General features: G+C 48.7%; 4 protein-coding genes across 23 annotated transcripts in view; 2 read left to right on the plus strand and 2 right to left on the minus strand.

Annotated features, from left to right (window-relative positions):
- The window catches only part of PELP1 (proline, glutamate and leucine rich protein 1), a 48,273-nt gene extending 39,384 nt beyond the window's left edge, over nt 1-8,889 (minus strand). For 4 of the 9 annotated variants that reach the window (XM_086359312.1, XM_086359306.1, XM_086359313.1 and 1 more), the window contains exon 1: nt 8,755-8,889. Coding sequence is in view for 1 of the 9 variants with exons in the window: in XM_086359304.1 (XP_086215430.1) it covers nt 8,528-8,857 (330 nt within the window). In the remaining 8 variants the exon portion in view is untranslated. Of the gene's footprint in view, nt 1-8,527 lie in introns of all 9 variants that reach the window. The other 5 variants (XM_086359304.1, XM_086359305.1, XM_086359308.1 and 2 more) reach the window with 5 other exon arrangements.
- A 14-nt stretch (nt 8,890-8,903) lies between these two features.
- On the plus strand, nt 8,904-10,731 carry MED11 (mediator complex subunit 11). 2 transcript variants are annotated; one of them, XM_086359375.1, is made up of 3 exons: nt 8,904-9,076; nt 9,233-9,363; nt 10,214-10,731. In XM_086359375.1, exons 1-3 carry the CDS (start codon nt 8,968-8,970, stop codon nt 10,349-10,351), a joined length of 378 nt encoding a protein of 125 aa, XP_086215501.1. In that variant the 5' UTR covers nt 8,904-8,967; the 3' UTR covers nt 10,352-10,731. The 2 variants fall into 2 exon arrangements, with proteins under 2 accessions (XP_086215501.1, XP_086215502.1); XM_086359376.1 differs by having other exon boundaries at nt 8,904-9,052.
- A 351-nt stretch (nt 10,732-11,082) lies between these two features.
- CXCL16 (C-X-C motif chemokine ligand 16) lies at nt 11,083-15,717 on the minus strand. The gene is made up of 6 exons (XM_086359379.1): nt 15,667-15,717; nt 14,491-14,653; nt 14,010-14,148; nt 13,563-13,645; nt 11,820-12,227; nt 11,083-11,364 (listed from the first exon to the last, which is right to left on the minus strand). Exons 1-6 carry the CDS (start codon nt 15,715-15,717, stop codon nt 11,303-11,305), a joined length of 906 nt encoding a protein of 301 aa, XP_086215505.1. The 3' UTR covers nt 11,083-11,302.
- On the plus strand, nt 14,649-20,812 carry ZMYND15 (zinc finger MYND-type containing 15). Of its 11 annotated transcripts, XM_086359316.1 has the most exons (14): nt 15,228-15,254; nt 15,687-16,301; nt 16,680-16,914; nt 17,005-17,160; nt 17,416-17,576; nt 18,092-18,244; nt 18,565-18,645; nt 18,782-18,898; nt 19,018-19,106; nt 19,194-19,292; nt 19,471-19,624; nt 19,707-19,765; nt 19,995-20,155; nt 20,516-20,812. In XM_086359316.1, exons 2-14 carry the CDS (start codon nt 15,716-15,718, stop codon nt 20,685-20,687), a joined length of 2,223 nt encoding a protein of 740 aa, XP_086215442.1. In that variant the 5' UTR covers nt 15,228-15,254; nt 15,687-15,715; the 3' UTR covers nt 20,688-20,812. The 11 variants fall into 11 exon arrangements, 9 of the variants coding, with proteins under 9 accessions (XP_086215448.1, XP_086215446.1, XP_086215449.1 ...); XM_086359322.1 differs by lacking the exons at nt 15,228-15,254; nt 15,687-16,301 and adding an exon at nt 14,649-15,221; XR_015147968.1 differs by having other exon boundaries at nt 15,228-16,301; nt 19,857-20,155.
- Nucleotides 20,813-27,068: the final 6,256 nt, after the last annotated feature.

A 27,068-nucleotide genomic window follows, 5' to 3' on the forward strand; every position in this document is an offset into this window, starting at 1 on the left:
CCCTGGGGTCACAAGGAGTCAGACACAACTTTACCAACTAAAGAACAACAACAAAATTGTTGACTACATATTACGATTTAAAAACCCATGAATTTTAAATTGTAATATGTAGTCAGGTACAATCACTTTTTTTTTTTTTTTTAATAGCTTCTTGGTTTTTTGTCACAAAATTCTTGCCCCTTCGGTTTTCTCACAATTTAATACTTCCTTTTCTTTCCAGACGAAACTTCAAGATCATCATATCACCCACCATCTCAGCAGCTTCAAATGTTCCTCCTTTCACAAAACACACTCTCAAACCCTACCCTTGGCTCTGCCTAACCAACACCTCACCCTTCTCCGCTCCAACACGGGGTTGCTGAGGCACTGCCAGAGAAAAACTGCACAACCACAGTTACTTGTTCATTCATCACATTTTTTTGCCCATGCTGTGTGGCATGTGGGATCTTAGTTCTTCTCACCAGAGCCCCCTGAGCTGGAAGCCCAGAGACTTAACCACTGGACCATGGACTTAACCACAAGTCCCTCAAGAAATATTTTTAACACATCCTAGGTGCCAACACCATGTTAAGCGATGGGTACAGACCTGGGCCACTACAAACTTATAGCTTCTAACCTCAGCTGGGCTCTCAATACCTGATAACTCCCAGTCCCCCTCCCCTCCATGTCCCTGATCACCTCCTTTCTCCTTCTCCCACCCTACTCACTTATTTTTCAAACCTTTCTCACGTTCAGAGTGATTTCTCCCCCACTCTTCACAGAGATTAGGCTCTAAGGGATAAATGAATCCCATCTCCTACCGACAAGCACTGACACTGTTTCTCCTACACCACCTGCCTCCTCCCGGGCCAGGCTAATCCCTCCATCTGTGCTCAGATCACGCCCCTCCCAACTCCTCTGAGACCCTGATTCAGCAAAATGGCCCCAGCTCGTCAACCTCTGCCTCTCTCTCTACTGATTCTTCCTCCGTGGTAAATAAACCCGCACAGGTCTCTTTCATTAAAGGAAGAAAGGGAGAGAAGAAGGAAGGAAGGAAAGAAGGGAGAGAGAAAGAAAGAAAACCGAAGAAAAAAGCATTCCTCCACACTGGGGGCTCTTTCACAGTAAAGTATTTCTCGAGTTTTTCCTCTCTCACTTTTCATGTTCATTTAATTTTTATTTTCAAAGCTGTATACACACACAGTGGAAGGAGTCAGATACAACTACGAGGCCTATCACAATAAAAAGTAAGCCCCTTCCCTCTCTCCAATTTCTTTCTCCTCACAGGCAACCACTCTCACCTCATCTAGATGTTTCTTTTGGTATTTACTCCGTATCTCCAAACAACAAGTTCATTTTGCTACTTCTTCATGCTTCCTGCCATGTAAGGTGAAGTCTGAGCCCCTTTCACCATCCCCGCTGCTCCAGCATGGGATACTCTCTCAAGAGCATTCTGTCAACATTCAGGATTTATTGCAAATGTTCTCTGGAGCTGCACTATGTGGTGTGTTCTGATTACCCTTCTCTACTTGCACAACTGTTTCCCCTGAACAACTGTCATCTTTAAAAGTTGTTTATTCTCTGAATTTATCATTAATTCTGCACTATATTCTCCTCCAAAAGAAATCTATGTATCCTCTCAATTCATTCAAAACAAAACAGATGTGATCTCTGTCTCCTTGAAAAAAAAAGCCGTCTAACTTGGGTCTAACTCTAGTCACCTTCTGAGAAGCATACTTGGGAGACAAACTTGAGACCCTGTACATATCAAAATGTCCTTATTCTGTCTTTGTTATTTATAGTTGAGCTGTTGTGACAGTCTAGATATCCCCCAAAATCTAATCTATTCTCCCATGGTGTTAGAAAAATATTGATAGTCAACCACTTAAGTAAGGACTGGATTTCTCCAAACCCTGGAGCTGATGTGAGACCACATGACTGAGTTTTCTTCAAAGGAATGTAAGTAAAAATTACATGGGCCACTCCCTAGCCAGATGTCTGAGACAGGTGTGCCTCCTCCATGCTTTCTCTTCTGCCTTCCTGCCAGCTGCAATCCACGGACGGCAGCAATCCAGTTATGACACTGCCGACAGCAACGCCCCAGAGCAGTGTTTCCCAATGTTTACTGTGCACACAGAGCATCTGGGGATCTTCAAACACAGATACTGATGCAGTGGGTCTTGGCGGGGCCTGAGAGTCTGCTTTTCTAACAAGCATCTAGGTGGTGACGCCAATCCTATGGCCTGAAAAAACAGATTTTTTAATTAATATATTTATTTGACTATGCTGTGTCTTGGTTGCAGCATGTGGGCTCTTTAGTTGTGGCATGTGAACTCTTAGTTGAGGCATGTGGGATCTAGTTCCCTGACCAGGGATTGAACCTTGGCCCCCTAAATTGGGAGTAAGGACTACTTAGCCACTAGACCACCAGGGAAGTTCCATGAAAACCATACTTTTGAGCATAAGAGCCTAAAGGATGGCAGAGCTGCACTGCTAGCCTTGGTCTCTGTCTGATTTGTGGAAAATACTGAACTACCCACAATGAACTGTTTTCTGAGAAGAAATTAAGTTCTGTTTGGTTGAGCCACTGCATTTTTAGCCTCCCCAAAGCACAGCTTCAGTAGAGAACTGCAGGCTGGAAACCACTTTCCCCCAAAATGTTGCAGGCACTGCTCCACTGGTGCAGACTTACTATTCAGAGGCTCAGCGCCATTCTGATTGCTGATCTGTTTTTTCTCTGGAAGCTTTTGCAAGACCTCCTTTTCTGAGACTAGTGATCTGACATTTTATGATGCGCCTTGATGCTAGTCACTTAATGAGCCCTTTTCATTTGGAAACACACGTCTGTTCCTCCCCTTTACCTTGTTCTCTTACAGAATTTAAACCCCTGGACTGATTCTCTAATTTTCTCACTTGCTCTTCAACTCTTTTGCTCAATGTATTCCTTCCCTCATGGTTTTATTTTAAACTGTGTTTTCTTCCATTCAATCCTCTATTACGTGTGCATGCTAAGTTGCTTCATTTGTGTCCGATTCTTTGTGACCCTATGGACTGTAGCCTGCCAGGCTCGTCTGTCCATGGGATTCTCCAGGACAAGAATACTGGTTACCATGCCCCACTCCAGGAGATGGAACCTGAGTTTCTTAAATCTCCCGAATTGGCAGGCAGATTCTTTACCACTAGCGCCACGTGGGAAGCCCCAATCTCTTACCTAATAGCATTAATGTTTTTTTCCTTAAGTTTTACTCTTTGTTATCTAAGGTGTTCTTCTTTTTTTTTCCCCCAGTATATTTTGGTCTCTGCCTTTCAGGTTACAAAGTTTCAGCAAAAATCTGGAAATCCTTTGTTTTAGATCTTTCATCTTTCTTTTAAAAAATGCATATTCTTGTTTTAATATTTATCTGGCTGTGTCGGGCCTTAATGAGTTGGGCATACGGGATATTTCATCATGGTGCGTGGGCATTCATTGCAGCACAGAGCTCCAGAGTTCATGGGCTCAGGAGCTGCAGCACACAGGCTTAGTTGCCCCATGACATGTGGGCTCTTAGTTCCAGATCAGGGATTGAACCCACGTCCTCAGCACCAGAAGGGTGATTCTTCATCACTGGACCACCAGGGAAGTCCCTGTCTGCTCATCTTTCAGGGGGACATACTAAGAAGATGACTAGAAGATCTGAGGATACAGTTGGGACTTACCAACTGTGGGTTTCACTGTCGGGTGATCTGGCTAACTGCTCTGTTGAAGAACCCCTGACGTTAATACCCGTAGGTCTTTTCTCTGAATAGTCAAATAAGAGTCTTCCAGTCTCTGACCTGGAAGGTATAAGCCTAGTTGCCAGAGTTCTAGAAACCACCACCCAGTAAATAACTTTCACTCAATCTCTGTCTTCAATACAATCATACCCAGGTGCCCTCCATGAGAAAGACTCTGTTTTCCATCACTAACAAAGAAACCTCCAGCAATCTGATGAGTTGGAGGTGAGTAGTTGCTGACACACATGAAGTAAAGGAGGAGATGGGGGGCAGGGTCAGTTCAGTTCAGTTTAGTCGCTCACTCGTGTCTGACTCTGCGATCCCATGAATTGTAGCACGCCAGGCCTCCCTGTCCATCACCAACTCCTGGAGTTCACTCAAACTCACGTCCATCGAGTCGGTGATGCCATCCAGCCATCTCATCCTCTGTCGTCCCCTTCTCCTCCTGCTCCCAATCCCTCCCAGCATCAGAGTCTTTTCCAAAGAGTCAACTCTTCGCATGAGGTGGCCAAAGTACTGGAGTTTCAGCTTTAGCATCAGTCCTTCCAAAGAACACCCAGGACTGATCTCCTTCAGAATGCACTGGTTGGATCTCCTTGCAGTCCAAGGGACTCTCAAGAGTCTTCTCCAACACCACAGTTCAAAAGCATCAATTCTTTGATGCTCAGCTTTCGTTATAGTCCAACTCTCACATACATACATGACCACTGGAAAAGCCATAGCCTTGACTAGATAGACCTTTGTTGGCAAAGTAATGTCTCTGCTTTTGAATATGCTATCTAGGTTGGTCATAACTTTCCTTTCAAGGAATAAGTGTCTTTTAATTTCATGGCTGCAATCACCATGTGCAGTGATTTTGGAGCCCAAAAAAATAAAGTCTGACACTGTTTCCACTGTTTCCCCATCTATTTCCCATGAAGTGATGGGACCAGATGCCATGATCTTCGTTTTCTGAATGTTGAGTTTTAAGCCAACTTTTTCACTCTCCTCTTTCATTTTCATCAAGAGGCTTTTTAGTTCCTCTTCACTTTCTGCCATAAGGGTGGTGTCATCTGCATATCTGAGGTTATTGATATTTCTCTGGGCAATCTTGATTCCAGCTTGTGCTTCTTCCAGCCCAGTGTTTCTCATGATGTACTCTGCATATAAGTTAAATAAGCAGGATGACAATATACAGCCTTGTTACTTCAAATAATCCTCCTAATTTTAGTACTACCTACATTCCAGCTAAAATGGACTGGAATGGGTGAATTTAACTCAGATGACCATTATATCTACTACTGTAGGCAAGAATCCCTTAGAAGAAATAGAGTAGCCATCATAGTCAACAAGAGAGTCCAAAATGCAGTACTTGGATGCAATCTCAAAAACGACAGAATGATCTCTGTTCGTTTCCAAAGCAAACCATTCAATATCACAGTAATCCAAGTCTATGCCCCGACCAATAATGCTGAAGAAGCTGAAGTTGAACAGTTCTATGAAGAACTACAAGACCTTCTAGAACTAACACCCCTAAAAGATGTCTTTTCATTATAGGGGACTGGAATGCAAAAGTAGGAAGTCAAGAGAGACCTGGAGTAAAGGGCAAATTTGGCCTTGGAGTACAGAATGAAGCAGGGCAAAGGCTAACAGACTTTTGCCAAGAGAACGCACTGGTCATAGCAAACACCCTCTTCCAACATCACAAGAGAAGACTCTACACATGGACATCACCAGATGGTCAATACCAAAATCAGATTGATTATATTCGTTGCAGCCAAAGATGGAGAAGCTCTATATAGTCAGCAAAAACAAGACTGGGAGCTGACTGTGGCTCAGATCATGAACGCCTTATTGACAAATTCAGACTTAAATTGAAGAAAGTATGGAAAACCAGTAGACCATTCAGGTATGACCTAAATCAAATCCCTTACAACAATATAGTGGAAGTGACAAATAGATTCAAGGGATTAGATCTGATATACAGACTGCCTGAAGAACTATGGATGGAGGTTTGTGACATTGTGCAAGAAGCAAGAAGCAAGACCATCCCCAAGAAAAAGAAGTGCAAAAAGGCAAAATGGTTGTCTAACGAGGCCTTACAAACAGCTATGACAAGAAGAGAGGAGAAAGGCAAAGGAGAAAAGGAAAGATATACCCATTTGAATGCAGAGTTCCAAAGAACAGCAAGGAGAGATAAGAAAGCCTTCCTCAGTGATCAAGGCAAAAATATAGAGGAATACAATAGAATGGGAAAAACTAGAGATCTCTTCAAGAAAATTAGAGATCCCAAGGGGACATTTCATGCAAAGATGGGCACAATAAAGGACAGAAACAGTATGGACCTAACAGAAGCAGACCGTATTAAGAAGAGGTGGCAAGAATGCACAGAAGAACTGTACAAAAAAGATCTTCATGACCCAGATAACCATAATGGTGTCATCACTCACCTAGAGCCAGACATCCTAGAATGTGAAGTCAAGTGGGCCTTAGGAAGCATCACTACGAACAAAGCTAGTGGAGGTGATGGAATTCCAGTTGAGCTATTTCAAATCCTGAAAGATGAGGCTGCAAAAGTGCTGCACTCAATATGCCAGCAAATTTGGAAACTCAGCAGTGGTCACAGGACTGGAAAAGGTCAGTTTTCATTCCAATCCCCAAGAAAGGCAATGCCAAAGAATGCTCAAACTACCGCACAATTGCACTCATCTCATAGGGTGGCAAAGTAATGTTCAATATTCTCCAAGCTAGGCTTCAACAATACATGAACCGTGAACTTCCAGATGTTCAAGCTTGATTTAGAAAAGGCAGAGGAACCAGAGATCAAATTGCCAACATCCGGTGGATCATCGAAAAAGCAAGAGAGTTCCAGAAAAGCATCTATTTCTGCTTTACTGATTATGCCAAAGCCAAAGTTTATTGTGGATCACAACGAACTGTGGAAAATTCTTAAAGAGATGGGAATATCAGACCACCTTATCTGCCTCCTGAAAAATCTGTATGCAGGTCAAGAAACAAGAGTTCAAACTGGTCATGGAACAACAGACTGGTTCCAAATAGGAAAAGGAGTACGTCAAGGCTGTATATTGTCACCCTGCTTATTTAACTTATATGCACAGTACATCATGAGAAATGATGGACTGGAAGAAGCACAAGCTGGAATCAAGATTGCTGGGAGAAATATCAATAACCCCAGATATGCAGATGACACCACACTTATGGCAGAAAGCGAAGAAGAACTAAAGAGCCTCTTGATGAAAGTGAAAGTGGAGAGTGAAAAAGTTGGCTTAAAACTCAACATTCAGAAAACTAAGATAATGGCATCTGGTCCCATCACTCCACGGCAAATAAATGGGGAAACAATGGATACAGTCGCAGACTTTATTTTGGGGGGCTCCAAAATCACTGAAGATGGTGACTCAAGCCATGAAATTAAAAGACACTTGCTCCTTGGAAGAAAAGGTATTACCAACCTAAACAGCTTATTAAAAGCAGAGACATTACTTTGCCAACAAAGGTCTGTCTAGTCAAAGCTATGGTTTTTCCAGTAGTCATGTATGGATGTGAGAGTTGGACTATAAAGAAAGCTGAGTGCAGAATTGATGCTTTTGAACTGTGGTGTCAGAAAAGACTCTTGAGAGTCTCTTGGACAGCAAGGAGATCCAACCAGTCCATCCTAAAGGAAATCAGTACTGAATATTCATTGGAAGCACTGATGCTGAAGCTGAAACTCCAATACTTTGGCTACCTGATGTGAAGAACTGACTCATTGGAAAAGACCCTGACACTGGGAAAGATTGAAGGCAGAAGAAGGGGACGACAGAAGATGAGATGGTTGGATGGCATCATTGACTAAATAGACATGAGTTTGAGTAAACCCGGGGAGTTGGTGATGGACAGAGAGGCCTGGCACGCTGCAGTCGATGGGGTGGAAGAGTTTGACAGGACTCAGCGACTGAACTGACAGCCCAGCTGTACTGTAATGCCATTGATTTAGGGGTACATCAAGTTGCTTCTAAGCTTTCTTCACTGCTGGTTTAGTTAACCATATGACCTTCTGCTTTCCAGTTTCTATTAAAAGTTTTTCTATTATTAATAATTCCTCTCTTTCCTTGACCCCTTTCTTAAATCCCCTTATTGTTATCTTCTTAGGATTTAGAAAAAGAGTGAAGTTAAATGCTAGATACCTCAAATTTAACTAAAACCCTCCACTCGCTTGCTAACCCTGGCCAAACTGGCTTCATCCTCAACCTTCCATAAACTGTCAAGATTGATCTTTCCTGAAAGATAAAGCTGGTCAGAATTCACTTCTTGAAAACCTTTCAACCGCTCCCAAATGCCTTCAAAATAAAGTTCAAATTCCTTAGCTTGCAAGCCATTTTCTGGTCTGGCTCCCCACTGCGGTCTCTCCAGTCACACCTAGCCACAAACCACACTGCGTTCATTCCAGTCAAACTTATTGGACTTCCAATGTGTCGGCCCCTCACAGCACTACGCACTTACTGTGGCTTTCCCTTTTCCACTCCAACCTCTCAGCCACCTGGTCAACCCCCCAGATTCAGTTCAAGCAACATTTCCTCCTAGAATCCTTTCTCTGTTCCTAGAGATACACCCTGGGCGTATCCCTAATAAAGCACCTATCCACTCTCACGTGAGAGGCCACCTCACTCACCTTTGTATCCCCAGAGCCAACCACATAATAAGCAATCAGAGAGGGAAACAGCTGACAGGAGCAAGCACCTCATAATACATTGACAGTCCGTTTTTAGCGGAGCTCCCGGTCAGAGGGAAGCACTACGGCGAATGTCACACTCACCAAGTCGTTTTCCCCGGGCCCCGATAGGTGGCGGAGTGGGATAGGCAGACAGAGGGTCCATGGCTGTCCACTCTGTAATACCCCAGAGGTCCTACCATCATCACCCAGCACCCCGCAGACGCTCAAGAAATTCTTGTAGAAGAAATTAAACAGACCACAACAGTGTAGTGAAGGTGGACAGGTCTGAATGGCCTTAGACTGGGGAAATTTTCGATTCTCCGTCTTACCACAGGTGGTCACGCGGTGGGGTCGCGCAGCGAGCATGCGCAGGAGACCCTGGGAGTTGTAGTTCACCAGGTGAAACGAGAAGGGAAAGACCACGCTGAGCATCCTGGGAACTGTAGTGTTGGCTAAGGTGCGCCCTCTGCGCAGGCGCAAACCGACGGTCACTTCCGGGCGTTTTTCGGTAGTATTTCGCAAAAGAAAACCCCAGGGTAACGATGGCTACCTACAGCCTGGCGAACGAGCGACTACGCGCCCTGGAAGACATCGAAAGAGAAATTGGAGCCATTCTTCAGAATGCAGGTTCGGGATACGACGACGAGAAGGGTAACGGGCGCGAGAGCAAGCGCGACCGCTTGCACATGCGCGGTCCAAGTGGGGTTGGAAGGGATCCTAACTGGTGTAGGGGTGGGTGGGGCCGGCCCTGGGGCGGGGCTATACTGGCGGTCTCCGGATAGCCCCGCCCGCTCTCCACTCTGGCAGGTACCGTGATCTTGGAACTGTCCAAGGAAAAAACCAACGAGAGGCTCTTAGACCGACAGGCAGCGGCCTTCACCGCGTCGGTGCAGCACGTGGAGGCGGAGCTGTCGGCTCAGATCCGCTATCTCACTCAGGTGTGTGTCGTGGGACCTGCTACGCTCGCACCCCAGCTCTCTGCCTTAGCCTTATTCTTCAAGAGTCCAGGGAACAGCTTTGGTCCCCGGAGCCAACCAAGACCAGCCCTACCCAGCAGGCCCGTCGATCCTGGCAGCATCCCTCCCTTCCAGGACAGGTTTCCCGTGTCACTGAATTGCATCACATGAGCCAGTGGATGGGAAAGTCCTGGGAGAGGGCATCTAAACAATAGGAAAGTTATAGGATTTGCCCTTAGACATTTGACCTGACCTCAAGTGTATAGTGCCCCAGATGGCTACCTCACGAGAAAAGGAACAGGACTGAAAGGGCTCTGAGGTTATTACAACAGGAAGCACCATTTACTAAACTTTTACAGTGTGCTAGACATTCTGCATTATCTAATTCTATAACAACTCTGAAAAGTGAAACTGTTAGTCTCTCAGTCGTGTCCGACTCTTTGTGACCCTGTGGACTATAGCCCGCCAGGCTCCTTTGTCCATGGAATTTCCCAGGCAAGAATACTGGAGTGGGTAGCCATTCCATTCTCCAGGGGGTTTTCCCGACCCAGGGATTGAACCCGGGTCTCCTGCATTGCAGGCAGATTCTTTACAATGTGAGCCATGAGGGAAGCCCATAACAACTCTAGGAAGTAGTTACAGTCATCCCCACTTTACAAAGGAGGTTAATAGAAGTTAATAAAAGTTCATTGATGTGCCCTAGGTAGTCCAGCTAACCATCTGGCATAGCAAATTCAAACTCAGGGAAGAAATGAGGCAAAAGACCTGATGACTTGTTGGGGAGATGGGTGAGGGAAGGGGTGCTTCACTGATAAATCTGAATCTCCTGTAGGTGGCCACAGGGCAGCCCCACGAGGGCTCCAGCTACTCTTCGAGGAAGGACTGTCAAATGGCCCTGAAGCGAGTGGACTATGCTCGCCTCAAGCTCAGTGAGGTGGCCCGAACCTGTGAGCAGATGCTGGAGAACTAGGCCAAGCAGGTGAACAGCTTGGAGGGAGAGCTCCACATATACCCCAGAACAGAATCTGGAGAGTGTGGGCTGCCCTGTACCTGCCGTATTGGTCAGAGGCCATGAGGACAAGGGTGCAGAAGGTGGGAAGGAAGAGACTTAAGAGACCAAGCCCATGCACAGCTGTGCCCTGGCTCCTCCAGCAGGTTGCTCCTGCCACGCACTTCACTGAGTACGGACAAGCTCAGACAGGAGATGGAGACTTAGACACCCAACCCACTTCCTCATGTCTCTGCCCCAGGCTTCCCGCAGACTTGGACCAAGGAAGACACATTTCTGGTTCACTGAAAAAGACAAAATGAGAACTAAGGGTTTTCCTAATAAAAATAATAACACCAAAACAAGGAGTTCAGACTCTCATTGGGGCATATATGGTGATGTAAGGGGTTGAGGAAGTAAAACCAGGCTGCATGGCAGCTGCTGAGGAGGGAGGGTAGAAAAGCCCAGGCCTTTACTGTGGGGTCGGGGCACAAAGCAAGAGAGGGTGGAAGCTAGGGAGGAACACTGGTGTGGTGTGAAGTGACAAGAGCAAGATATATGGGTCATGGGATATGGAGGCTGGTAGGGGTTGGGAGGACATGTTGAGGGGGAAGATGCTAGGTGGCCGTCAGCAGAGAAGCTGAAGCCAAGAATCAGGCATGATTAGGGGGCAAGGGCATAAGACCCATGTCTGCAGAAAGAAGAGCCAAAAATTATAAAAATAAGTTTTAGTAGTTAAAAAATATGGAATTTATACAAGACATAAACAGCAATTTTATATCACGGTATAGAAAAAATCCAAAAGAACAGAAGAAAAGTCTAAGGGAGGTCAATAGCTGGTTAGTTGTGAATTAAACACTGACCAATAAGTACAGTGTCTACCAAAAATTGTTCTAGTATATTAATTCATGCTGAATAAATCACAATCTGCCCTCACAAGGTTCCATTCTCTGCCCTGGTTCGTCTGCTGCAGGTATATAATGAAGCTGCAAGATCTGGAAAAGATACAGAAATTAACAGATGAGCTCTGAGATCAAGGGAAGCTGGGCAGGGTATCGGGGGGCAAGAGGTGACAGCTTAAACTGGGGAATCAGAGTCTAGAACATTAGCTATAGACCAGGTACACAGCAGGTGCTCAACAGTAAAGATCTGTGAATTGAATGAATGGCTCCCACCTTCCTCCACAGCTTCATCTCCCACTAGGCTGCTCTAGCTGCCATCTTGATGTTGCTCCAAGCACTGCCTGACTTCGAGGGCTGGTCCCCGGGCCTATGATGGCGTCCCTCCCTCCCCACTCTGTAGTCGGGCTAACTCTTCACTCATCGCCTGTGGTCAGTGGTGCAGGTATCATCTGTATTTGTCTCTGGGTCTGCCTGGGAGCTGCTGCTGGCAGAATCCCTGCCAGGGAGGCTCTGGGTCCCTGGAGGAGGGGTTCAGAAGCCCAGTTTACCTGGGGGATGCTGTAGGAGCTGATTCTTCCTCCGCTTGCACACCACGTAGAGTAGGACTCCAGCGAGGATGAAAACGATGGCCAAGAGGGACAGCACAGGGACCGTGGCTGATGTCCCAGCCTGAGGACCCCTGTTTTCTTTCAGCTGCTTCTGGTTCTCCTTAGCCTCAGGCTCTGCCCCCAGACTGTGGCCTGAAGTGTAAGTGGTAGTTTCATGGGTGGGGATGAGCTTGCTGTCCAAGGACAGTGCTCCTTCCAGAGGGGTGGGTTGCTGGGTACGCTGCAAGGTGGATGGCAGATACGTCTGGGAAGTGGTGGCTGTGTCTGACGGTGCCGCTTCTGTGGGCTCGGGAAGCTGGGTTCTGTGAAGAGGTGCATCCACCACCCTAGGTTGAGCATGTCCACATTCTGAAGAAGCAAGAAGTGAGGGATCAGGGCTACGAGGTGACAAGGTGAAGAACTAGACAGAGGGCAGGGTAGCGGGTCAAGGAGAACATCAAGGGAACAGCTGAAGCCCAGGAAAGGAGGGTAGAGGGAGAATATGGGGAGATGGAAGTGAGCAACTACAACATGGAACCCCTGAGGCAATCATGTCCTGGGAAGTCAGGACACCCGGGTTGGAACCCAGACTCTGCTACAAAATAGCTGTGACCTTGCCCCTTGTCACCTAACCTCTCTGGGGTTCATTTCTTTTAGCTGTAACTTAGGGATAATTTTAGTAACAAAGACCAGAGTAGCGAGGAAGAGTAAAAGAAATTAGATAAGTGCTGGGACCTGGAAGAACACTTGGTGTCTTAATGGTTGTGTATTTATTTTAGGAGTAAAATACAACCAGCATATCAAATTTGTGACTTCACAGGTGTTCCTGCTTAGGACAAGTTGCCATTAAGTTTTTCAAAAGTGGCTGTATACACTTATTTACTCATTTCATTGTTTTAAAATTTTACCTCAAAGGAACAATAAAATACAGAACTCTCCTTAATAATATACATGGTGAAATGTCTGGGAATAAAGTATAGTCGAGCCTGCAACTTACTTGGAAGTGTACCAAAAAGATATTAGGCAGATCAATGAGGGATAGAGGGATGCATAGACAGATGGGTGGGCAATAAAGCAAATATAGTTAAAATGCCTTAAACTCGATATTGTAAAATATAAAATATATTTGCTTTATTATGGACATATGTAAAATACATCAAATATAGAAATCAAACATTATAGAATTAGGTGGTAGTTATATGGATGTTCACTGGACAAATCTTTCAACTTTTGTACATGTCTTCAAATTTCCATAATAAAATCGTTCTTGTTGTTGTTTAGTCATCAAGTAATGTCTGACTCTTTGGCAGCTCCATGGACTTTAGCCCCTAAGGCTCCTCTGTCCATGGGATTTCCCAGTCAAGAGTGCCCTCTCCTTCTGCAGGGGATCTTTCCAACCCAAGGATAGAACCCACTATCTCCTCCGCTGGCAGGTAGATTCTCTACCCCTGAGCCACCCGGGAAGCCTCCACCACAAAATACCGGAACATAAAAATAGTGCCTTGATTTCAAGAACAACATTAAGTAAATGCACAGTGATAGGATGTATCGGCAAAAATCATGAAGTGATGGTGAAGGGTTTATGGTAAAGAGGAACTTAAGTCAAAGTATACTGAAGAAGAAAGGGCTGAGGCAAAGAAGGGTGTAAGGTGGACGCACAGGTGCCCTGGGGACAGGGCCTGGGGAGGAGGGGGAAGCTCTCACCTCCACTGTCAAAGCAGTGCATCAGCTCCTGAACCCAGCCGTCAGTGCTGCCTCCACATACATTTTTGAGGGGTAGCTGGAACCTGAGGAACGACCTGGTCTCAGATGTGTCCCCACTCTCTGCCCCACCCCTGCCATTCTCAGCTCTTTCCTGGTTCCAAAGAAGTGAGGTCACTCCCGAGCTTCAGCAGTTTCTGCTGGGACTGGGAAATTCCAGGTAGGTGGGACAGGGGAAAAGGGAAACTGAAGGTGCAACGAATTAGGGCGAACGTGACCGAGAGGAGTGGGGCAGGGGCGAGACGTCCTCCCAGAAGGAGATCGAGTTTGACCAGAGGATCCTGAAGGGCGGGGGAGAGGGGGGGCCCCCGCGGATCCTGAAGGGCGGGGGGGCGGGGAGGGCCCCCCCACCTCCCCGCGCAGCCCTCCCGGGGTGGGTGGTGACATTACCTGACGTAGGAAAAACAGCGCTGATATGCTTTCAGGTATTTTCGGAGATGTCTCATGAAATTCTCGTTTGGGGGGGAATGGGAAGAGACTGTATGATCGCAGGGACAACTCCCAACCTTGCTGCCTTCGTTGCCATTGCCTGAGCGGGATGGAAGTGGTTCGCACAGGCCCCGGTTCAAGGGGCTCATGCAGCTGCTACTAAGACTTCAACCCACAGCCTCACTACAGTGTCTCCCCTAGACCCCAGGATCTGAGCCCCGATCCCGGCTCGACCCACGCTTCACTCTCCCCAAATATGTCCATAATCACACCTGGACCCAGGTGTTCCCCAGCCCATCCCCAAGCCCAGGCAGCTGGCCCTCCCCCTGCCCCCGGCTGCCTTGGGGACCCTGGCTCCCCACTTACTCAACTCAACCCAGCGGCGCTAGTGCCTCCCGCCCATTTCCTTCCCCGGATTCGGGGCTCCGGGCCTCCGACAAACCTGAAGTAGTGGCATAAGCTATAAACAGTAGGACCAAGAGTAACCGGGATGTCCGGCCCAGCTTCATCTCAGCCCGCCGCGTTCTGTCTGACTCCCCGACGTTCTCCGGAGCCTGATGACCAGCCGGTTTCTCAATGGCTTTCGCTTCCTTCTCCCGCTTCGCCTATGATTCCGAGGGACACGGCGGTCGTCGGCGCCGGGGCCCCGCCGGCCAAGGCAGGTCGCGAGGGGGCGGCGCGTCCCTTCCGGCGTCCTCACCGGCTCAAATCGACAGTCCCATCGCAACCGCGTGATCGCAGGCCTGGGGGAAGCGGGGAAACTCCGGGAGGTGGAGTTCCTCCGCCAGCACCCCCGCACCCAGCCCAGAGCCCCGTCGAGTCGGTAGCCAGGAATGATTGAAGAAGGAGAGAGAAAGCGAAAGGAAGCCCAAGGTGCACGGCTAGGCGCGGCTGGATGGCAGCACTGCCCCCTGGGCCGATTCGTCTGGCCCAGAGATGCCAGCACCGCCCGCCTGCCCTCCGCAGCTCAGTCCGTGACCTGCGTCTTAGAGAGGCATTCACGTTTTGACCCGGCTCCAGTCACGTGGGCGGAGTGACTGTCAGCACCAGTCCACGCGCTTCGCGGCGCAGACACTGACCCGGGTGCCTCCGCGCGGCGCAAGACTTTGGGGCGTGGCCACCCGAGCAGCCGGCCGTGGGCTCGGGCAGCCTGACGTCACACCGCACCCCGAGGTATTTACCTTCGAAAAGTGGTGGCGGCTGCAGGTACTGGAGTAGTGGAGCGGCCGGGGCGGGGGCTAGGTGTACTGGGGTTCACCGCCAACCCTAACCCGGTCCAAGGCGAAGGAATGCCCTGCCTCTGATGCCCTCTTCCCACACCCCACAAACGAGTCCAAAACTCTTTCCCATAGGATTAACCCTCTCCCACTTCGATCCTCGATTTAATTCAATCCCTACCTTTGAGGGTTTGAGCCTCAGATTTGGAGCCCCAAATACTATCTCCCGCCTGACTACTCACTTTTAACCCTAATCACCCACTTTCAAGTCTGGCCCCCATTCTCATCCTGAACTCGCATCCTCAGCCCTGAAAACTCCTTTCTGGCTCCCAACATCCATCCATAGATTCCACCCTAAGGGACCCCTCCAACCCACACCGTCCCCTGTGCCTCTCCCTCACCATACATCCCTTCTGCTCAGTCTGGCCCAGGCCCTGTGCCCCTGAAGACATGGAGTTTGTGTCTGGATACCGGGATGAATTCCTTGATTTTGCTGCCCTCCTCTTTGGCTGGTTCCGCAAGTTCGTGGCAGAGCGCGGGGCTGTAGGGACCAGCCTTGAGGGTCGCTGGCGGCAGCTGGAGGCTCAGATCAGAAGGTTGCCCCAGGACCCAGCCCTTTGGGTGCTCCACGTCTTGCCCAACCGTAGTGTGGGCATCAGCCTGGGGCAAGGGGCAGAGCCAGGCCCTGGACCAGGCCTGGGGGCTGCCCGGCTGCTGGGAGATGAGCCCCCACTCCACCTGAGAGACCTAAGTCCCTACGTCAGCTTTGTCAGCCTGGAGGAAGGAGAAGAAGGAGAGGAGGAGGAGGAGGAGGAGGAAGAAGAAGAGAATGGAGAGGAGGAGGGTGCCGGCACCAAAAAGGTAGAAACGGAGGAGGATGGGGAGCCGGCCCCTGGCAGCAGGGAGCCCCCCCGGGAAGCCACCCCTCCAGGGGAGCCAGAGGAGGCCAAGCAGGAGGCTGGAGGTGGCGAGGATGGCAAAGAAGACAGGGCAGAAGATGGGCCGGGGCCCGAGAGGAGGACGGGGCGGAGAGGTGGTAAGAACCCAGTACGCCGCTGGCCCCCTCAGAGCGCAGTTAGGAGTCACACATGGGTGGGCCTCAGGCCAAGCTGGCCTGAAAAGGTGTTTTCATTGATCCACATTTTTTTTTAAGTTTCACCAACATTTAAACAGTAAAGGAAAAAACAATTCCAGAAGTCTAGAGTTAACACCTCAAGAAAAATGTGAAGTTCCCACAGCACACCCCCACATTTATGCCTGGCGGCAAATGCTCGTTCTGTGGAGCCACTGTCCCCTTCCAAAGAGGCTTGCCCTCTCTACCTAGTTCCCTCTCCTAGCCCCAGGAGTATCTGATTTGGTACCCTGCCCCTGACAATCTTCCCCCTCCACCCCCGACTTTTCCTGTCTTCCGCAGATGCTGCTCCCTTGCACCTTTCCTGCCTCTTACTGGTGACGGATGAACATGGCATCATCCTGGGCATTGACCTGCTGATGGAAGGAGCACAGGGGAGCACCGGCAGGGGCTCAGGGGCTGAGAACCTGGCTCCTCGAGCCTATGCTCTCCTCTGCCACAGCATGGTCTGTCCCATGGGCTCCGGAGACCCCCGAAAGCCCCGACAGCTTACTGTGGGAGATGCCCAGCTGCATTGGTACAGAAAGCTGGTAGAGGGTGGGGAAGCCTGGGGGCCTGGGCTTCTGAGCCCCACCCCCAACCTGATGCTGTCTCCACCCTCATTCAGGGAGCTGGAGAATCTGGTCCCAAGGCTGGGAGTGAAGTTAGCCAAGACCCCGATGCGGACATGGGGTCCCCGGCCAGGCTTCACCTTTGCCTCCCTTCGGGCTCGAACCTGCCATGTTTGTCATAGGCACAGCTTTGAAGTGAAACTGACACCCTGGTGAGCAACCTGCAAAGACAGAGTGAGGGGGAGGAAAAGTCGGGCAAACAGAGAGGAAGCAGGCTAGTGGGGGACACTGAAGACAGACAGAATGAGGAACAGAGAAACAAGAAGATGGAAAAATACCATGCCGTTATAGGCAAAGAGAGTACAAATAGACTGAGTGACATATGGGCAGCTGCAGGACAGATGGACAGCAGACAGGGGACCTACGTACACTAATTCTGGCTACCCCACCACCTCCTATAACCCCAGCCCCCAGTGCAGTGCTGTCTTGTACTGTGGAGAGGCTTGTCTCCGTGCGGACTGGAAGCGATGCCCAGATGACGTAAGCCACCGATTTTGGTGCCCAAGGCTTGCAGCCTTCATGGAGCGGGCTGGAGAACTGGCAACCCTGCCTTTTACCTACACCGCAGGTACCATAAGGAGGTCAGGATGGATGGGGGAAGTGGAACCAGGTCTTTGGAACAGGGTCCTGGGCTTGAAGGTTAAGTGCCTGTTATTTCAGAGTCTTGATCCCTGGAGTAACAGCTGAGCGCTGGGTATTTGGGGCTGGGAGCTAGACCCCTGGGGCTGAAGATAGCCTCTTTGGAGCTGAGGACTGAGTGCCCAGGTCCCTGAGAGAACTTAGGGGATTCAGGAGTAGAGATACAAATACTTGCTTCCCAGTTTCACAAGCTGGCAACCTGAAACAAATCACTTTACTTTTTAGAGTTTTTCCTCACCGGTTAAACAGGCAGATTAGCAAATGTTAAAACCCATGGAATTGTCATATGGCTTCTGTGGACTATGCTGTAGCCACTCAGGAATGTTAGTTCTCTGCCTGACTAGAAGCAGACTCAGACCCAGGGTCCCGGGGAGAGGCTGAGGTGAGCCCAAGTCCGGAATCCTGGCCACTGAGCCCTCAACCCCTCCCCTCATCCTTCTCCAGAGGTGACCAGTGAAACTTTTAACAAGGAGGCCTTCCTGGCCTCCCGCGGCCTCACTCGTGGCTACTGGACCCAGTTCAGCATGCTGATTCCAGGCCCTGGCGCCCCCAGGCACCCAAGGGGCAGCACACCCTCCCTCAGCCTTCTTCTCCATGGTGCGTAGGGCCTCTCTCCAGGCATGAGTCCCTCAGACTAGAGAGCAGCAGGGGAGATCAAAAAGTTGTCCAGATCCTAGATAACCCCTCCACGTACACAGCAGACACCCCCACCCCCAGCACCAGGGCACTGCCTGCCACTCCCCAACCCTCGGAAAAGTCACCCCTGCCCACCCTCTCCAGAAGCCCCATCCCTAGGCAGTTTCCCAGCCCCCTGCTGCAGCTCCAGGTCCTCTCAGGGAACACAGCTCCTTTGGAAGAAGGAAGCAGCCAGGTGGTGATCTCCCTGACACCAGGCTCGTCGTCTTTTATCCTCACAGGAGATCCTTACCAGCCTCTCCAGGGGGATGGGCCAGCTCTGATGCCTCCAGTGCCCCCAGATTCACCCAGGGGCCTCTTTGGTGAGCCAGAGGGGCCCTGAGGGAGCTAGGGGTGGGGATGTGATCTGCAGGGCCAGAGGTCTTGGGGGACTGAGAAAGGAGGCTGTTAGACTGGAGGGGGCCTGAGGTCAGGTCCCCAGTAGCCCACTCTCCCCAGGCTCGTGGCAGGATTACTACACGTGGCGGGGCCTCAGCTTGGACTCCCCCATGGCCGTGCTCCTCACCTACCCACTGACTGTGTACTACGTCATCACCCACCTGGTGCCCCAGTCCTGTAAGGAGGGCTGAGGCAGGGGGGAGGACTGCATGGAGCAGAGGGGCCAGGGGGCTGGTAGGGGACAGGAGGGAGGGGAGGAGGAGACCATATTCTTAAGTGGCTAGCTTATCACCCAGTCCCTGAGCTCAACATCCAGAACAAACAGTCACTGAAAATCCACGTGGTAGAGGCTGGGAAGGAGTTTGACCTTGTCATGGTGTTTTGGGTAAGTCCCTCCAGGCCTGAAGGGTGGGCGTCTGGGTGTGGAGGTGAACACAGGGTGGGACCCAGATTCGTCCTCTCTGCCCTTCAGGAACTCTTGGTCTTGCTCCCCCATGTGGCCCTGGAGCTGCAGTTTGTGGGTGACGGCCTGCCCCCCGAAAGTGACCAACAGCACTTTACCCTGCAGAGGGTGAGGGTTGAATACCCCCTCCCCCTGTCCCCCACCCCAGTCTCCAGACCTGGTCCCTCTGTTATCATCCTGGTTGGGCAGTGCCCTTCTGATCCCTGCCTCCCCTCCCCTGTCTTACCTGACACGTCTTCCAGCACCATCACTTCCACTGGCCTCTCTCCCACTTCTGACTCCCCAGGATGGCCCTGAAGTATCTGTCCGCCCTGGTTCTGGTGTATCAGCACGGCTCAGCTCTGGGACTAAGGAGAAGGGGGGCCGCAGAGACCTGCAGATCAAGGTGTCTGCAAGGCCCTACCACCTGCTCCAGGGGCCCAAGCCTGACTTGGTCATCGGTAAGAGCCGGGGGTGGGAGGGTGGAGAAGGTGGGAGGAGGCCATGGAAGCTAGCTTCTCCCTGCTGTCCTTCCCTCCGCAGGATTTAACTCTGGCTTTGGACTAAAGGACACTTGGCTGAGCTCGCTGCCCCGGTTACAGGTGGGGGATGGGGCAAAAGAGACCTTCTCTCACCTGCCGCCCAGTCCCTCATTTTCTAAAAGTGTTTTCTTCCCCATCATCTACTCCACAGACATAGGGTGCACCCACGGGTCCTCCTGGCCCCTGTGTCTGCCTCGTGCCTCTCCCCATCCCAGTCCTCTGGGGCCCCAGGAGGTATATGGGGGTGGGAGCTTTTCTGTGAGTGTCTGAGACCCCGCTCCCACCCCAGTCCCTCCGAGTGCCGGCCTTCTTCACCGAGAGCAGCGAGTATGGCTGTGTGATGGACGACCAGACCATGGCGGTGGCCACAGGAGGGGGGACCAGCCCTCCACAGCCCAACCCTTTCCGCTCCCCCTTTCGCCTCAGAGCGGCAGACAATTGCATGCCCTGGTAAGGCCTTCGTACTCTCTGGCTGCTCATCCTGAAAAGCCCACCTCAACCCTCGTCTCTATGGTCCTGGGACCCTCCTGGCCCAGCCCTACCCTCTGCTTCCTCCGCCCGCACTCCTCACGACCCCCACTGGAGGGTCTCAACAACGCCCACACACCCCTCTATAGAACCAGCTCACAAAATCTCTCCAATCCCTGGTCCTCTACCCACCAAAACATAGCCCTGATTACACCCTGGCTGGCCCACGGAGCCCTAAGCCTAGCCCCACCCCACCCCCCGGGAACGTAGAATTTATAACCCCCGCCCCTTGGAATAGCCCAGCCTCTTGGCCCCGCCCCTGATGGAGCCACGCCCCCTCAGGTACTACAACGCTTTCATCTTCCACTTGGTCTACAAGCCCTCGCAGGGAAGCGGGGCCCGCCCCGCGCCCGGGCCGGTGACTCCGACCCCAACTCCTACAGCCCCTCCCGCCCCCGCCCGTAGGCGCCGAGGAGAAAAGAAACCTGGGCGGGGGTCCCGCCGGCGCAGGTGAGGGCCGAAAGAGAGCAGTCCACCCTCTCCCCCTACACGCCTCAGAAAGGAACACGAAACAGGGGAGGCCGAGGGTGAGGCCGGTTGGCGGAACACGAAAAGCTAAATAAAATAACTTGTTTGAAACCACCGAGTCAAACGTTCATCGTTGGGTCCTTAAATGGAGAGAGAAGAAAAAGGATTTAAGGACGACATTTTCCTCCAGCTTTCTTCAGTTCCTCGACCGCTATCCTCTCTCTCTTTGCTTGGGATTCTAACCTTCCTGGGTAATCCCGTGCGTGCGTGCTAAATCGCTTCAGTCGTGTCCGACTCTTGGCGACCCTAGATTGTAGCCCTCTAGGCTCCTCTGTCCATGGGATTCTCCAGGCAAAGATACTGGAGTGGGTTGCCATTTCCTCCTGCAGGGGATCTTCCCGACCCCAAACTTCTTCTAATAATAAGTGTTGATAAAACACTTTCCGGCCCCAGGAACATTCGGGGACCGGATCCAAGTCAAGATAAGACCAAGAAACAGAAAGTGACTTCTCTGGGGGAGGAGGGGTGGGGGGAGGGAGTGGGTGCGGGGGCAGGGGAGACATACAGCATCCTGGGGGCTGCACAGCCTTGGTTTAGAGTCAGTGAAAGCCCCAGGCCACCCACCTGTCCCGCTTAGAAACCTCATGGCCATCCTTGACTCCACCTTCTCTCATCTTTCGTGTCCCGTAAGAACCAACTCCAGCTGAATGAGACTGCTGGTCACTCAGCCTCCAGCAGTTTATGTCCAGTCCCACTGGAAACGCCCCCTGTATCTCCTATTCCTTCCAAAACAGACATTCAAAACATTATTCTCTGCTTAAATCCCTTCAGTGACTTTCTTCTGATTTTAAAATCCCCATAAGCATAAGCTGGGCCTAAAGATGCTTGTCACAAAGTATAAAAAAGGAAAAAATAGTGGAGAAACCCGGCAGACACCACCTGAATCAACTGACTAATATTTATGAGAAATAAGAAGTCATGCTGACATCATGCTCCCTGACCTGATGCAATGACAAGGCCGCACTCCCATCCCCTCTGTAGTATTTTCCCCCAAATCCATAATTTTAGACCAATCACAAGAACACATCAGAAAAAAATCCTGGGACAGTCTACAAAACACGTGACCACTATCTTCAAAAGTATAAGCCACAAAAAGCAAAGAAAGACTGACAGATTGGAAGAGACTAAGGAGACATGACAATTAAATAGGATATAGTATACTGGATAGGATCTTGAATGGAAAAAAAGAAGAAGGGGAAAATGAGAAATTTGAATAGTCTGCTATTAGCTAGTGGAATTGTATCAATGTTAACTTCTTAGTTTTGGTAAATATATCATGGTCATAGAAGAAGTAACATTAAAGGAAGATGGATGAGGAGTATTTGGGAACACTCTAGTGTCTTTGCCAAAAGCACTGCAGATGGTGACTGCAGCCATGAAATTAAAAGATGCTTGTTCCTTGGAAGAAAACCTATGACCAGCCTAGACAGAATATTAAAAAGTAGAGACACTACTTTACCAACAAAGGTCCATCTAGTCAAAGCTATGGTTTTTCCCGTGGTCATGTATGAATATGATAGTTGGACTATAAAGAAAGCTGAGCACTGAAGAATTGATGCTTTTGAACTGTAGTGTTGGAGAAGACTCTTGAGAGTCCCTTAGACTGCAAGGAAATCCAACCAGTCAATCCTAAAGGAAATCAGTCCTGAATATTCATTGGAAGGACTGATGGTGAAGCTGAAACTCCAATAGTTTGACCACCTGATGCAAAAAACCTACTCATTGGAAAAGACCCTAACACTGGGAAAGATTGAAGGCAAGAGGAGAAGGGGATGACAGAGGATGAGATGATTGGATGGCATCACTAACACAATGGACGTGAGTTTGAGTAGGCTCAAAGTAGGGAGTTGGTGATGGACAGGGAAGCCTGGCGTGCTGCAGTCCATGGGGTCGCCAAGAGTCGGATACGACTGAGCGACTGAACTACTGTCTTTGCAATCTATCTATAAATCTAAAAGTATTTAAAAATAAAATGTTTAGAAGATCAGACTCTTTAGTATGGCTTATAAAGTACCTCTCTTTCCATTATCCTCTTTTTTTTCTAAATATTTTATTATCTAAGTTTCCAAATCCACAAAAACCCTGGAAGACTCGGCAGAATGAATCTCTATGTACCCATCACCCAGCTTGGACAATCATCAGCATTTTTCAGTTTTATTATTATTCCTTGTGATGACATGATAATATAAGAAATATATATTTGGTCTGCATCCTCCATTCTTGGCAGGAGAGCTTCTATGACCTGAGTGATAGAGCTGAGAGGAGCCTCTTTTGTTATTCGCAATAAGCCCCTTACAACCATACCTGAGTTTATTCTAATAAGGTGACTCTGGATGAGTATTTAGCTTCAGGATGGAGGTTAGATACCAGAGCAACCAACTATGTGAGTTGTATCCTTTATAGTAAATCAGTAATAATTAGTAATATTACTAATTCTGAGTTCTGTGAGCAAAAGTTACGAATGGAAATAGAATTTAGAGTTGGAGTCAACCCCAGGAAGTTGTTTCACTAGAGGCATGTGTGTGTGTTAGTCACATAGTCTGTCCAACTCTTTGCGACCCCATGAACTGGGGTTGCCAGGCTCTTCTGTCCATGGAATTCTCCAGGCAAGAACATTATAGTGGGTTGCCATTTCCTTCTCCAGGGGATCTTCCTGATCCAGGGATCAAAGCCAGGTCTCCTGCATTGCAGGTGGATTCTTTACCATTTGAGCCACCATGGAAGAGCATAAGGAAGTACAAACCAATAAGAAAAAAAAATGTGAAGAATGCATCCCTTGATGATTATTTGTAATAGCTATAATGAAACTTAAAAAAGAGTTCTGGTTTGGACTTTGATGCTAAACTAAGTTCAGATTTGGGTCAGCCTGAATTTTGGCCGCTAGCCTCAAAGCTATCCACTAAGTAAAAAATTAGGCTGGGACAACAGAAAGTACCTCTAAGTCTCCTGGTCACCAAGAAGGTAGTTAGCATGCATGCTCATGTATGCTGACTCTTTGCAACCCCATGGACTGTAGCCTGCCAGGTTCCTCTGGCCATGGGGTTTTCCAGGCAAGAATATTGGAGTGGGTTGCCACTTCCTCCTTCAGGGGATCTTCCCAACTCAGGGATCAAACCCCACATCTCCTGCATTGGCAAGCAGATTCTTTGCCACTGAGCCACCTGGGAAGTTAGCATGGGTGGGGAGGGCAAAAACCAAGAAACTCCTGAAATCAGGAATATATTTGTGAAGGAGTTAGCTGCTTCATTTTTCAGACTGGTATCATCAGCTTCCTGAAGGACATTTACTAAAATGGATTGTGAGAGTGACTAATTTAGGGGCAACATCATTGGTAGTAAATGCAGCAGTGCAGAAGAGTATGTTTGGGTCGATACAGGACCTACAAGTCCCTGTTAAACAATCACAGATGGCTCTACGCCATCCAGACACACAGGAATTATTATTATTATTATTATTATTATTCCTGAGAAATAATCCTGAAGCTATCCAGGGAACCATTGAGTCACCTCATTAGCATAAACTTGGGTATAGTTGAAAGGGGCCTGTAATGAATAACAGAAGACATTCCTCTCTATCACTCAGGAAAATTTCAAGGGTTTCATACAATTTTGAGCCAGAAATGTGGGACAAAGGCCAAAAAGTATTTCTTTCGTTTTGGCTGTGATGGGTCTTTGTTGAGAAATTCAGGCTCAGTAGTTAACCCAAGCGGGTTGAGTTGCCCAGAGGCTTGTGGGATCATAGTTCCTCCACCAGGGATAGAATTTGGGTCCCCTGCATTGAAAGGTGGATCCTTAACCACTGGACCACCAAGGAAATCCCCCAAATATATATTGTTTATATCAAAATATCACACACCCCCAGCTTTTTCCCAGAGTGCTGTAAAACACACCCACAGATATGTTGTCTCACATGCATCTACAACAAATAAGACCTTTTAAAAAAAGTGTAACCACCATGCCATTATCATACCCAATAAAATTAACAATTATTCTTTAGTGTCTTATCATAGTACCCAGTTCATATTCACATTTCTTCAATTGTCTCCAACATGCCTTTTACAGTTGGTTTGTTACAATCAAGAAATAAATAAGGGTGGCTCAGCAGTAAAGAATCCGCCTGCCAATGCAGGAGGCATGGATTCGATCTCTGGTCCAGGAAGACCCCACATACCATGGAGCAACAGATTTGTTGCTCCTCACACCACAACTATTGAGCCTGTGCTCTAGAACCCGGGAACCTCAACTATGTAGCCCATATACTGCAACTACTGAAGCCCATGCTCTAGTGTCCTCTAGCCACAGCAAGAGAAGCCACCACAATGAGAAGCCTGAGCTCTGCAATGAAGACCCACCACATCCATAAATAAATAAATAAAATTTTTAAAACAAAGAAATAAAGAAGATCCACAGGTGGCTTTTGGTTGTTATGTCTCGTAAGTTTGGGTGTTTTGTTTTGTTTCCTATAACAAGCCTCCTTCCCTTTTTTTATGTTCATGCTGAGTCAATGAGTAACTAAATCATTTGTCATATAGACTGTTCCTCATTCTGGATCAGGCTGATTACTTCTTCTGGGAGGTTTTATTTTATTTTCTTTAATCTGTGCATCTGTATTCTTTAGTTCCCAAAAACTGGCAGTTAGATCTAGAGAAAAATGTTCTTTTAATGTGGTCTCTGCCAACTTTCAAAGGCAATTTCATCCCACTTCCTGTCTCCCTCTCTACCCTGGAGCCAGAAGCTCTAAATGAAGTCATTTCTCAGTGTGGAACTTTCCCATTTTCTTGCACAACAAATTCCTTTACAGCTTAAAGGTCACTGCCTTAGAAGGGTAGCCTTCCTTGACCCCAGAGGAGGGTAGAACCCCCTCCATAGTACCTTGTGTGTCTCCTAATGCCATAAAAGGGCAGCCTAGGTCCCTGATGGATTGAGGGGAAATAGAACTTTTCGTCACTCCCTTGGCCAGAAAAATAATCTCTCGCTAAGTTCCTGTGCTTTCCTACATAGAAATACCAAAGCATATTGTTATCTCCAAGCGGTAGCATTACTAAGGGTTTGTTTATTCTTTTGTTTTGCTGTCCTGCTCATTTTTCTTGCATGAACACACAGTACTTTTGTAATAAAAATGTTTAGATTACAAACTGTCTACTTTGATAATTACTAAATACTGATTGAATGCACACACGGTTTTGTGTTAGAGATGCAAAGGGGAAAAAACACAAAAGATTGGTCCTTGCTTCCATGAAATGTACAAGGATCTCTTACCCCCATCACTCTACTCGTGTATTTTCTTTGAGCATGTGTCACAGTTATTTTATCATGTCATTCATTTATGTTTATTACCCCTCCTCCTCCAATACACACTAAAAACTAAATGCCATGAAAAGGGAAACCTTGCCAGTCTGATTGTAACTATGCCCTTGCACAGTGCCTGAGACGTAATAGCCACTTAGCATTTACTAAAGGTATTTTTTTCCTTGGCTGGGCTGGGGCACAGATCTTTTCAGTTGCAGGATGTGGAATCTAGTTCCCTAACCAGGGATAGAACCTGGGCTCCCTGCCTTGGAAGTATGGAGTCTTAGCCACTGGACCACTGGAAAGTTCTTCCAGAGGAATTTTTGAAAGCTATTCCTGCTATACTGGAGGGAAAATTGACTATGAAAGAATAAGACTTGAGACAGATGAGCTAGGAGTTTTTGGTAATAATATAGGCAAGAGCTGGCGGCGCCTTGATGGTGGAGACAGACAGGTAAATCCTGGGGCTAATGAGGAGGTAGAAATAACAGGTGGTGAGCAATCATACTGGAACAAGGTGGGGAGCAGAGAAAGAGCTGTAGGGTCCCAGTCAGGGCAACTAGATAGAAGGAGGTGCCATGTGCAGGCCGCAGGGACACAGGAAGAGGAAGGGTGGAGCTAGAGAGGTTGGAAGGAGAGGGAGACAAAGGTAATGAATTCATGTTAAGTTTGAAATGCTTGTGGAACCTCACGGTAGAAATTCTGGTAGGCAGTTAACATGTGAGAGAGGGAACTCACACAAAGAGGAGAGAGGATGAGGGCCTGAGAGAGAAGAAGTAGCCTTAAAAACAGAACCTTGGGGACTTTTCAGGTGGTCCAGGAGTTAAGACTCCATGTTCCCAAGGCAGGCGGGCCCGGGTTCAATCCCTGGTCAGGCAATAAATTCCCACATGCCACAACTAAGACCTGATGCAGCTAAATAAATTAAATATTAAGTAAGTAATACATAAGGGTTTTCCCAGGTTGCACAGTGATAAAGAATCCGCCTGCCAGTGCAGAAGACACAAGAGATGCAAGAG

Source organism: Bos grunniens, chromosome 19, assembly GCF_055505025.1.
Source record: "Bos grunniens cultivar Pamir isolate PY7600 chromosome 19, Bosgru_T2T1.0, whole genome shotgun sequence".
In the NCBI taxonomy this organism is placed as follows: Eukaryota; Metazoa; Chordata; class Mammalia; order Artiodactyla; family Bovidae; genus Bos; species Bos grunniens.